The sequence below is a fragment of the Octopus bimaculoides genome, chromosome 10, assembly GCF_046866305.1.
Source record: "Octopus bimaculoides isolate indiv1 chromosome 10, ASM4686630v1, whole genome shotgun sequence".
NCBI classification, from domain to species: domain Eukaryota; kingdom Metazoa; phylum Mollusca; class Cephalopoda; order Octopoda; family Octopodidae; genus Octopus; species Octopus bimaculoides.
Window position 1 is genome coordinate 80760273 of NC_142937.1, and position 13633 is coordinate 80773905.

Genomic DNA, 13633 nt, shown 5'->3' on the forward strand with positions numbered 1-13633 from the left:
TGTCCACAGCAGAGCATATCTTTTTTTGTGTGTGTCTCACACAACGATATCTGCCCGGTTGTGTTTAACTTTGTGGCTCTTTTAATTTTCAAGATCCACCAGTATTCTTTTGACCCATCGATATGGTCAACTTCGTTTATAGATATTTTGTTTTGTTATCCTGTTCCAGACTGTTCTGACCACCGTAACATGCCTCATAGGATGATAATACTAGCTCCAGCATAGAGGATATTGTGGCCTCTTGGCAGAAACGGCCGTAAGGAACTGAGCTTTTAATCTTTTCTCTTTTATGTATTACAATTACTATTGTTACTAGTATATATTTATACAGCACACAGTCTTTGCATGTGTATCTAATCTTATAATACTTCCTTTTGTTTTGGATTAAATAGAAATAATAGAATGTCTACCGGCTGATGCATGTCATTTTTGTATCCCTCCATTTTCTTTTTGCCGTATAAATTAAGGGTAAACCACTTTCTACCCCCGCCCATATATGACACTCGATTGCGAAATTGCCACGCAAGAACCAGCACTTGAGTATGAATAATTGGGCACAGTACCAGCAGTATATTGGATAGGTAGTGGGTAGCGATTTTCATCACTACTTCAGGGAGTGACAACCCTGCCTGACACGAGTCCTGGGCTCAGCTGGCTCCGGCTGACAGTACCCGGTATGGGCCCCTATCCAGGGTTACGGAAAGAAGAAATCTGGAGTGGAGCCCCGTAGGCAGTTTAGTGTTTGACTCGACACTCTTCCAGCAGCTCCTGCAACCAGGCTGGTGCCAAACGAAATGCTCTGCACTCCTTTGGACTACATCAGCAAGGTCAAGAGAGGAATCCTGACAATTGGGCTACCCAGGATTTTCTTACATCTAGCCCAGGCCTGCGCAAAAATGGAGAGGACATGAAATGTAAAAACCAGACTGGATTAGACTCCATTGTCTCCCGAGACAAAAGGATGCCAACAATTATCCCTTAGTTGGTTGGCTTCCCAACCTCTAACTTTCACGGAAATAAATATATATATATATATATATATATATATATATATATGAATGTTCAATTTACAATCCAGAGGAACAGCTACGAGATAGCCAGATGTCACATAAGCGCCCAAGGAATTAGTAATTACACTTACGTGGGTGTTGATTCCGAGGAATAGTGAGACGTGTTTTAGAGAACATAAGAATAATGGAAAATGGGGACAAACGCTCAAGATGTTATTAAATCATTATGTCTTTTATCTTTTACGTGTTTCGGTCATTTTTTAACTGCGGCCGTGTTGGAGCACCACCTTGAAAGGTTCGACTTCTGAAAATCAGGGAAATCTGCGAAAAATGTTAAAATAAAACATCTAAAGTTGAATTTGATAGACTGAAACTGAAAGAAACCCGCCGTGTGTGTGTGTGTGTGTGTGTGTGTGTGTGTGTGTGTGTGTGTGTGTGTGTGTGTGTGTGTGTGTGTGTGTGTGTGTGTGTTGTTTGTCCCCCTCCACCGCTTGACAACCGGTGTTGGTGTGTTTACGTCCCTGTAACTTAGCGGTTCGACAAAAGTAACCGATAGAATAAGTACCAAGCTTAAAAAGAAAATACGTACTGGAGGGGGTCGATTCCTTCGACTAAAATTCTTGAAGGCGGTGCTCCAGCATGGCCGCAGTCTAATGACTGAAACAAGTAAAGGATATGACAGGGTTCTTTCAGTTTCCGTCTACCAAATCCACTCACAAGGTTTTGGTCGAGGCTATAGTAGAAGACAGTAGGCCAAGATGCCACACAGAAGGACTGAACCCAGAATCATGGGATTGGGAAGCAAACTTCTTACCACACTGCCTACATATAAATATGCATGTGCGTGTGTCTACTTATCTTCCGATTTGCCCTGTACATTCGTTGCGCGATTCGCAGCACAAATCGAAAATATGTGGTATATTCATTAAAATTAATAAATTGAATTAAAATCTGGATAACACACACGTATAAACTTAAGAATTAGTATATACTTTGCCTAAAACGGTGCAAAGAAAAATTATCGGATGAGACCGGGTATATTATCGAATGAGACCGGGTATATTTTACCCGGAAGTGATTGCTTTCTCTTCCGTTTCCATTTCTGTTTTTTGGTGGGAACATTAAAATACTGAAACAAGTGTGACTTGATTGTTTTAAAGTTAGTAATGAAAACACTGAAGTTACCCGATAGGCAAATAACTGTGGTTTTACATCAACAACATTGGTTGTATGTTTATTCGGAAGACACACGTCAAGTAAGTATAAATTCAATTTCACTTTTTTTGTCACATACGTATATATATATATATATATATATATATATATATATATATATATCATGAACTAACTGTTACTTTCTCAGGTGCACCACGGAATTTTGTCAGTGAATAAACAGGTCGCGGTCTCAAAGCGACGAAAATTAAATTTAAATGTTGAAGTGAATCTAACGGTCTTTGTGTGTTTTTAAATAGCTTATAAACACCTTCTACGCAGCAATTGTCACTGTTTTGTTTTCACGAAGCTTTAGACATTTCAGAAATATGGTTTAATTTTTAATTATTTCATTATTATCTGTTATTGTGTTTGTTATGAGTTATTTTTTATCGGAAAACCACACTTTTCTCTGCTAATTTTTTTCTTTTTTATTTAAACTTTGTAACTCAACACTATTAAGATTTAGACTTAGAGGACGAAAGAAAGTAAATACGGTAAACTGAATTTCAAATATTGTAAGGTCTCCCGAAAAATTTGTATTTTAGTGCATGAATTTTTTTTAAAATAGCAATTTTCATACATAATTTTAAGTTAAAAAACAAAATTTCTTTTAATCATTTTTTTCGTTCCGAAGTAAGGGAGATCACTGATATTGGCTCAGTGATATTTTACTAGAGTGATCTCCCATTTCTTGTCCCGGTTTTCTTAACGTCAATCGGTGAGCTGAAAGAATCGGTGGGAGCATAGAACAAACTTTTGCGGTATTTGTCCCAACCCTACATTTTCAGTTCTAATCCCGCCCAGTGCAGCTTTGCCTTTCAACCTTACGGAGTCGAAATACTGCAGACGCAATAAAAACTGGGATCAATGATATCGTTTAATCCCCCCCCCCCGCCCTCCAATTTTCTAATTTTGTAAAACTATTAAGCATTATCGAAATAAAAGACATTTTCATTTCCACCCCACCCCACTTCCCTCTAAATCAGAAAGTATGGCAAGTCTCCCCCCCCCCTCAAAACCACCCTTTAAAAAAAAAAATTTTCGACACAACCCCCCCCCCCCCCCCATTTTTGGCTATGGGGAATACGAATCTGCGAATAAATTGGCAAAAAGCGACATTTTTTAATTCCCCCCCCCCCCCCCCCCGCCCCGCATTTCCTTCATTTTTTTTTTTTTTTTAACATTTCAAATTTTTTTTTTTTTAAATATGCGGAAAAATACGGAGATTATGATTCTGAAAAAAAATTTCCAAAAAGTTTTGTAAAATTATTTTTTAAGAATTTTTTTTTTTCTTCTAAATATGCGGAAAAATACGGACCGAAACCTCCGTATCTGAAAACGGAGGTTTTTGGCAAAAAAAAGAAAAAAAAAAAAAATTGAAATAAACTAATTTGGGACAAAATGGTAGGGGGACGGGCAGAAGTCTTTCCGAAAATATTATTTGTATTCAGTGTATTTTATCGTATGTATTTATACGGCATTTTTGTTTATTCTAAATGTGATATTCGCCAAGCAATTCGTCTATAAGAACAAGGTTATCAGCATAGAGGAGCTCCCAAGGGCAGCCTGTCTTAAATTCTTTTGTTATTGCCTGGAGGACTATGATAAACGAGGGTGCTGAGGACCGATCCTTGGTGAACTCCTACTTGTACACTGAATTCGTTACTCATTGCCAACCATTCTTAACTCAAGTCTGAAGTCACTAATGACTAATCTATGCTTCACTGGGGAAGATCTTTGCATTTATGAGCAACTATGAATCTGACTTTTGGTGAGAATGTAATCAATATGGCTAGTGTGGTCATCCGATTTATAAGTTATCGAGTAACAGGTTAGTTTCTTGAAGTTGGTGTTGCAGATCATTTGGTTATTTGCATCACAGAACTCCAGTAGCCTTATTCCCTCCTCATTTGGGAACCAATTCCATGGCCCCCATGTTACACCATGCAAGATACCTGGCTATTGCCCAACATTCCATTGAAATCACTAGCCGTGAAGATAAGGTCACTGTAATTCGTCTTTGAGCCAGACATTGTCATAGAAGTGGTCCTTTTGTTCATTTGGCAGACTCAGTTGGCGGTGGGGGATGGGAGGGGGCAAAGCTGGTTGTTGCTGGGCTACTCTGCAAAATTAGACAGTGCCAACCCTGAGGGAATGTAAGGGGAGGCAGGAGGTATCATGGGGAGGGAGAACAGCAGCTTTCAGCCTCTGAAAAGCAGGTTCTGATGAGCATTTGCCAACGGACATGTCCTCACATTTAATCTCCCATCATCCGTGTCACACTTTCCCTCTCCACTGGAAGTGAGTGTTATACAAGCAAAGAGGAAATAGCTATCATCATCATCATCGTTTACCGTCCGTTTTTCAAGCTGGCATGAGGACTGGCTAGCCAGGAGGCTGCACCAGGCCCCAGTCTGATCTGGCAGTGTTTCTACAGCTGGATGCCCTTCTTAACACCAACCACTCTGAGAGTGTAGTGGGTGCTTTTTACGTGCCACCGGCACTGAAGCCACTCAAGGCAGGGCTGGCATCCTGGTTAATTATTTGTCACCTCCATTGGAGGTGGGTGTTGTATGCCAGCATTAGTACAAGCAATGTTAATGCAAATAGATAAATAGAATAAGGTTAATTAATTTTTTATAGTTAATTGACTGATTAATTAATTAAGCAATAATACTAAGTATGACTGCAGAGCCATGACAGTAACAGAGAGAGGTGGGTGGTGGAGGGGTAGTTTTACACATTGACAAAAGGAGGAGAGAAGGAGTAAATAATAAATTCAATTAAATGAAGACTGGTTAGAGCCAGCAGAGTGCAATGCTGTGTGGATTGAAACGAGGAAACAACAAACTTATTAATCTTAAGAATTTCTTTTCTACTTTCTAATAAAAGTATGATTTATTATATCTCTCTCTCTCTCTTGTTTCATTCTTTTTAAGCACATATTTTCATTTGTGGAAACTGTTTCTGATTTTACCCTTGAAGCTGCTCCCAATTGCTGCCACTGGCTTTTATGGGTTATCTCAATCTCAGGTCACCTCTACAGAATCTTTGAACAAACCATTTCTGAGTAAGTTTTTGTCTTTTACATAGTCTTAGGTCAGCCCTTACTCTACACTCCTCTGACTGGGTTCTAGTCATAGCCATCCCATCGGTTTTTGGCCATAGTGTATCTAGGACTACAATTTCCTAATGTATTCTTCATTTATTTAAGATGGTAGGGTGTGGTATGAGCAAGATTTGGTTGCTGTTTCTAGCATGTCCAGTCTCAACAGAATAAGATCTTGCTCACATGGTAAAATAACTAAAGACCACTTTATAAACAGGAAATTTGATGACAAAGCAAATACAGACTACAGAAAAATCATCGCGTAACCTCTGCTTTCCATGCTGGCATGGGTTGGACGGTTTGACTGAGGACTGGCGAGCCAGAAGGCTGCACCATGCTCCATTCTGATCTGGCAGAGTTTCTAAAGCTGAATGCCCTTCCTAACACCAACCGCTCTGAGAGTGTAGAGGGTGCTTTTTACGTCCCACTGGCACAGGAGCCAGTCAGGCGGCACTGGCATCGGCCACATTCGAATGGTGCTTTTTACATGCCACCAGCATGGGGAGCCAGTCAGGTGGCTCTGGCAGCAACCCACACATGAATGAATGGTGCTTATCACATGCCACCAGCACTGGTAACAGCCACAACTACAATTTCCATTTGATTCTGATGAAAATTCTGTAAAATAATAAATTTAACGATTCAAACACCCTCACCCCCATCAACCTCATAAATTAAATATAGAAAAATTAATAACATTTTTGTTCTCAAATTGATTTAATTTTTCTTCTGCTTTGTAAAAGGTCCGTTACAGAAACTGTTGCAGTCAAAGAAGTAAATGACTCCATTTTTGATGCTTTGTTACCAAAATCTTCAGACTTAAACTTCCAACAAAATACAGAACCAACTTCATTTATTCGACCACAGGATTCTCTTTTACAATTGGTTCCTGATTCCACTGCTTTGTGTGTTTTCATTGATCTCATTATTGTCTCTTCCATTACTAAAGATGTGTGCACTGTAAATGTATATCAAAAAGAAGATATAGCATCCGTTTCTGAAAGAAAGGCCTCTGCTGCTCTGATTGTTCCATGCCTAACGAAATGTATCCCCCTACAGATTTATGACAGTCAGTCATGTGACAAACATATGAATCTTTATTTAGTCACATCTTCTTCCAATTCTTCAATTCCCTGCTCTCAAACCATACAACTACCGTTGTTAGTTTTCACTTCCTTATTTGGTGCTGAAGCTAGTCTGTTACATTCAGCTGTGATATTACTAACCATGCCGTCTGGGTTTGTTTACTATTTTTCTCTTAAACAGTGGAAACCCCAACAAAATTCCATGGATTGCCCTTTGTCTGTCCTTTGTAACCTGAATGCTCCCATTGTCAAAGTATGTCTTATTTATCTCCGGAGACAATCCACTAGTGACCTGCCAACTGAGACAATGCCTAATTCCCAATCACCTGCAGCATCAACAAGTGTCTCCCAGAATCTTCCGTGCCTACTTCTCGCTGCTAAAAATGGCAAATGTTTTCTATTTTCTCCACCAAGTAACTTCAAAAATCAACTCAAAGTTCTTGAGACAATTCATTTAGAAGATTCTCCAATATCAGATTGTTGTCTGGGAATTAAACCCTATCAATTAGTCTATGCCACTAGGAAAAAGGTCATCCAACTTGACCTTAATTACAACGAAGGAATCAGCCAAACCACCAAACACATAGCATCCTTGTCTGCCATTTCTACCTTAGCAGTTCTTCAGCTAAAAGGTGAGCTTTTATCTTTATTAATCTCTCTTTGGTTGTTTTATTCTTTTCGTTTTTGGTGTGATTTAGGGAAGGCAAGAGGTGAGGGATCTAATGTCATTGGTTCCAGCAACCGTTTTAATATTTTTTTAATCTTTTACTTGTTTCAGTCTTTAGACTGCAACCATGCCCCACCCTGAAGAATTTTAGTCAAATGGATCAACTCTAGTACTTAGTTTTTTATGCCCAATAATTCCATTGGTCTCCTTTGCCAAACCACTAAGTTACAGGGATGTAAACACATCAGCACAGGTTGTTAAGTGGTAATGGAACACATATATAATGGGCTTCTTTCAGTTTTCTTCTACCAAATCCATGCATAAGGCTTTGATTAACTCATGGCCACAGTAGAATACACTTGCTCAAGGTGCCATGCAGTGGGACTGAACTTGGAACCATGTGATTGGGAAGTAAAACTGCTTACCACATGGCCACATCTTAAATCAAACGTTTTATTTCATTTGTTTGATGATGTTTTTGCTTTTAATTCTCCAATTTATTTTTTCTACAGATTTTTTGTTGTTGTTTCCAGGTATCATCATCATCGTTTAACGTCTGTTTTCCATGCTGGCATGGGTTGGACGGTTTGACTGAGGACTGGCGAATCAGATGGCTGCACCAGGCTCCAACCTGATCTGGCAAAGTTTCTACAGCTGGATGCCCTTTCTAATGCCAACCACTCCGAGAATGTAGTGGGTGCTTTTACGTGTCACCAGTCAGGCGGTACTGGCAACAATCACGCTCAATTGATGCTTTTTACGTGCCACCGGCATGGGAGCCAATCTGTGGCCCTGGCAACGATTACCTTCGGATGTGCTTTTAACGTTCCACTAGCACGAGTGCCAATCAGGCAGTACTGTCATCGGCCATGTCAGCGACCATGTCAGCGATTTTGATTTCACTTGCCTCAATAGGTCTTCGCAAGCAAAGTTTATTGTCCAATGAATGAGAGGTACTCATAAGTGGGCTGGTTACACCCCATGCTTGGATGTGCTTTTCTTTATTCAGAATATTGTGGATAAATGAGAGGAAGCCATTGTAAAGCTGTATTACATGGTACATCAGAGAATGACTGAAGTAGACCAATGACATGATTTAGGTTGATGGTCATGTACTCAGACATAACCTGAAAAACTCTAAAGGAATTGAAATTTCCCCTCAACGTTTGAAAATTTCAAAGGGAAGGGGAGATAATTCTTTTAAAAATTAATTCACCAAACAATTTTCATGCTTGTTGTAGGGAATCTAATCCTTCTCTGCAATCAAGGGGCTTAATTAGAGACCTGTTTTATTAGACTTCTTCATAGTCATCTAAAATCTGTAAACATAGATTTTTACAAGAATCCTAAAAATAATTTTGGCGAATAATTTGCATAATTACAAAAAAGTGAGTTAAAGGAAATAAGTGACACATACCTATCCCATGAATTTAGAGAATTCACTTAAATTTTCTTGTCAGTTGTTAACAATTTCATGATTGCTTTGGTCTTCTTTTCCATACTAACCTGTAGCTAACCCTCACCTCCCTCCTCACAGTATTGTAACTTTTACCACCCATCATCATACTATTTGATTTAATATTTTGAAACTGTCACATTTTGTCTTTTTCATTCTGTAGATGACAACAAATTGTTGTGTTTATCAAACCATGGCCAGTTCTATAGCCTGTCTGTATCAGAAGAGGGACTCAACATGAACGCACAACTCAAACAAGAAGAAAACTCTGTTTCCCAGCTGCTTTCTCAAGTGGAAAATATCAATAAGAATATTAAAAGAGCTTCAGGAATTTTGGATGCTCAGTCCCATGTAATTTCTCAGTTTGTAACTGGCAGCCACCTTACACGGGGCCAGTTTGTGTCCAGCAATATCCAGTGTAAACTGACCGTCTTTAAAGACATCTACGGAAAGACAATTCTCCAATGTGCAATCACTAACAGAAAACTGACCTTTACGTCTGATTGGTCGTTTCTCGTGGAAGCTGTTCCATCTCGAAAATACCAAGAAAGTAATCATACAACTTGCCATTCATTAGTTAAAACCTTATCTCTTGCCAATGGTTTAAAACCTGAAGAATCTGCTCTGATTGACATTATTCCAAACATCATGGCACCCTCAGATACAAGAATTCGTGTTTCTGTTTGGCTTGTCTTTAACTTACCATTTTGTGAGTTTTATCTAGATTCCCCAAATGATATTTCTAGATATTTAGAAACCCAGCTTTCAAAGGGAATGGCCATTCCTGTCTTTAAAGGAAACACTGATTTCTTATCTTTTGTTTTACCTTTGGAAAGGGAAGAATCCAAAATCCATTCTATTTCAAGTATTAAATCTCCTTCTTTAACTAAAAAAGTACAAACAATTGCCTGTGATAAACCCATATATGCAACCGTCTCTGACCCCCAAAAGGACCTTGTTATGGAATCGGAACAGTTGTTCACTCATGCAATTGATATTCCTGCTTCTCTTAAGAATTCCATTTTTGACCACAACTGTACAGGTAAACATTTAGATTTAGATTCCAATTTATTTACCTTTTTTTCTTTCTTATATGGTTTATCCTTTTTCTCCTCCTCCTCCCCCCCCCCCACTTAGCAGCTACAGTTTATTTTTTTAACCTTTAGACATTTCACATTGGCCATGTTTTTGCCCCTCACACATTATGGAACCATTTCCACTTCTGCTATATTCTGTATAGCCTCTAACATTGGTTCCTATTATATGAAGGAACTTCCCTTTTGTAGTTATAACATTTTGTCCTTCCTCAATCTTTGGACTGTTTAATCTCCAACTCACCATTGTGCTAAACCATCAGATGCATAGAAAAGATCAAATAGAATAAGTTTTATTTACTTCTAAAGAATTTTACTGAATTACTTTAGTTTTTAGCTTATTTTTGAAGACAAAGAATGTTTTTAGATTTGTTTAAAATGCTGCACAGGAATTCACATCACAAATACTTCTTTTAGTTGTGTGCATGTCTATATCTCCACCCATCCATATATCTGTAAATATGTACACACACACACACACACACACACACACACGCACACACACTAGGTGTGTATTAGAAAAAGGGGATTTTTTAAATCAGAAATGAAATACTTGCTGTATGTCTATGAATCCCCCAAATATCTGACTGGTGCAGCACCACTGCCACCTTGGAAAATTTAGTGTTGATTCCAGCATTAGATTCTGGAAGCATAATTTGCAATGTGTACACTGTAACTGGAATTGTCTGTTGGAAAGATAACCAGACAGTTGTGTGTTTTTGAGATTTAATAATAATAGTTTAATATCAACAAGTAAGAGGTGGAGGCCATCAGATTGTTTTATATTGGATTGGCATCAGACCAAGAGATTCCACTGTCCCAGCGACATACCATTAAGGTTTAGTGTCTGTATGTGTATATACATATATCTATGATGTCCTGTAGTTTTTGAGGAGGTGTATTGTAGGGTCTGGGTTCAAATTCTTCTCTGGCTGATTTCATTTTTTTTCTGACCAGGATTAATTAAATTAGTAATTATACTCAGCACTTTGTTATAATTTGTGTAGAAATTATAAATTAACAAACCATTCCAGTACCATGGATCAAAGCTGGGTAGATATCATCATTTAATGTCTGTTTTTCCATTCTATGATTGGTTGGACGGTTTGACAGGAATTGGTGAGTCAGAAGACGGCCCCAAGCCCTGGCTACTTTTTTTTTTTGGTATGGCTGAACATCCTCATTGTGTTCAGACCCATTCTTCTAGATTGAATGGTTAAACCTATTTGGTATAAGATTATCATCTTTGAATTCCAACATTTTGAGATCTAATCTTACCATTTCTTAGTCCATGTCTGCCTTCCTTTGTCAATACAGCACTTTGCATCATTTGGCCGTGACCATCACAGCACCTTCACTTTTCTTTCTTGTAATCATCAACAATTTATACATTTTATGTTCATCATAATTTATGTATTTCTTGTTCATCATAATTTATGTATTTCTTGTTCATCATAATTTATGTATTTCTTGTTCATCATAATTTATGCATTTCCTGTTCATCATAATTTATGTATTTCTTGTTCATCATAATTTCTCTTCCAAAAGATTCGACTCATCAATCCTGTCTTCTCAATGATTTACTGACTAAGATGGAGGTGATGTCATGTGATGTGACAGACTCCTCGGTGACCCTCAACTCAACTGATTGTGGTCAGCTTATTATTGCTGTCCATCAGAAGGATCATGTTAAATACATCCTAGAGATCCAAGCCTCCAGCCAAGGAGTCGTAGCTGAAACTGTCCATGCCATCTTACTTCGACTTATGGTAAGGGAAACTAAGATTTAATTTATTATTACTAAAGAGAGGTGATAGAAACACTAGGACTTGTGTGTGTGTGTGTGTGTGTGTGTGTGTGTGTGTGAGTTGATTCCATTGACGACCCCCCACTACTCAGCTGGTACTTATCTTATCAATCCCAAAAGAATGAAAGGCAAAGTTGACCTCAGCAGAATCTGAACTCAGAATGTAGAGACAGACAAGGAATACAAATGGCAGAGTTGTTTAGCATGCCGGTATGCTATGCCGTCTCACATCCTTCATTTGGTGCTACATACTGTTTTGTATAATGGTTAGCTTCTCATCTTTTAACTCTTTCATTGCCATATTTCAATTGAGTTAATCATTCCAATTTATTTTGAAAATGATGAAGAATTTAGTATAAGAGCATTTCTGTTGCTGTAATAACAGGATTAGATGAAGCAAAGCGAATCTAATTTCCACTTTTGCTCACACTAGAAAAACTAATGTTACCAGACAGAGCAACACATGGACGGGAGTCCTCTCAGTAAGCTGCATTAAATAAAGAAAACCCCTAAACCCTAGCTTGTGTACCTGAGGACACATGGAGTTAAAGTTTAACAAGAGAGAAACACAAAGGAAAGGGACAGACATGATTTCTATGGATACCAAATATATATTTTGTCACCTTCTTCTAACGTCTGGGTTGGATGGTTTTACAGGATCCGGTGTGTCCAAGGACTGCACTGATCGCCAGTCTCTGATTTGGCGTGGAGTAGATGCACACAACAGCATGATTGGATCGATTTCAGAAGTTGACCTTGCAACCATGCGGTTTCAGGTTCAGTCCCACTGTACAGCACTTTGGACAATTGTCTTCTTTATTTTCAAAAAAAATTGCTTCAGTAGCATGTGTTCATCTGACCCATGCTGGCTTGAAAAAATTGATGTAAGAAACAAACTAATTACCTAAGTTTCATTTCTTTTCACATGCCACTGGCACATGTGCTGGTAAGGCAATAGTGGCAATGATCATGCTCGAATGGTGCTTTTTATGTTCCATCAGCACAGGAGCCAATCTGTGGCCCTGGCAACAATCACGCTCGGATAGTTTTAATTAATCATTCATTATGTCATTGCTTTGTGATTTTGATGTGATTGTTTATTTTTAAGATGACTTGGTAGATGTGAGAGGGTAGATCTGTCCAGTTCAAACGTAAAACGGGTAGAATCTTTACATCTGGATTTGGCCAGTTTAAATACTAAAAGGTTAACAAAAAAAAGTCTCTCGAATGCTTTTAATTACATAACGATTGTAAATTTTAATTAGTCTGAAATTTTCTTTGGTTTTTGTTTTAATTATTTTTGCTTTTGTTATTTCAACAGAAATTGTTGTCTGATAAGCCGACTGTTACATTGGACTGTTCCAAGTTTGGTCAAGAGATGGAGGTGAGATGATGAACATATTTTTATTGTTAACCCATGTTCTTTTATTGTTATCCTGTAATAAGTTAGGTACCCCACAATACTTAGGCACATTAATTGTTACCCCACTGTGTTTCATGAGTTGTGTTTGTTTCCCTCTTCAGATAATAACAGAAGAAGTGAAATCAATCCAGGAAGATCTAAATTCTACAGAAATGGTTGACAGTAAAATCATGACCCGAGTTTTATTGGCGTATCTAAAGTCAAGGAACCTTGATTTCATCATAACATCAGATTTGTATTCTTGACACAAACTTATTTATTTACACTTTTTGTTTTTATTCCTGTTGTAGTTTTGCATTTAATTTCACATATTTATATTTTACATCAAGTCCCCCCCCCCCCCAATTATTGTGTTTGTTTTTAGATGTTTTTTTCTAAAAGCTAACTTTTTCAGTCCTGAAGTGATTAGGAAGTCAGGGGTGAAGGTTATTCTCAGTAAGAATAAACTGGAACAAGCAAAGTTATGTACCACCTTCTTAACATTAAACAATGCCTTGGAGAAATATTTCACTTGATGACCAAAAGTTTAGCTGTTTCACCTCTCCACCATCATGCTGTTTCTCTCTCTCTCTCTCATTCCCTTTTTCTTTTATTCTCATTTGTGTGTGTGTTATAAAAGATGTCTGAAAACAAATATCACAGCCATGAAAAAATGTGTTTCTAATGTTGTGTGTGTTTGAACAACAAACACACTTCATAACCCAACATGTCCATAACAGCAACATGTCCACATTGCAATCCTAAAATAGAGTTGAATGGACGATGTG

General features: G+C 38.0%; 1 protein-coding gene across 1 annotated transcript in view; it reads left to right on the forward strand.

The window, feature by feature from the left end:
• Positions 1–2058: 2058 nt before the first annotated feature.
• LOC106876609 (uncharacterized) overlaps positions 2059–13633 on the forward strand; it is a 40122-nt gene continuing 28547 nt past the window's right edge. The window contains exons 1-7 of the mRNA XM_052971326.2: positions 2059–2266; positions 5165–5295; positions 6078–7051; positions 8706–9584; positions 11185–11405; positions 12765–12827; positions 12968–13101. Of these exons, the coding sequence (XP_052827286.1) occupies positions 2177–2266; positions 5165–5295; positions 6078–7051; positions 8706–9584; positions 11185–11405; positions 12765–12827; positions 12968–13101 (2492 nt within the window). The 5' untranslated portion in view covers positions 2059–2176. The remainder of the gene's footprint in view (positions 2267–5164; positions 5296–6077; positions 7052–8705; positions 9585–11184; positions 11406–12764; positions 12828–12967; positions 13102–13633) is intronic.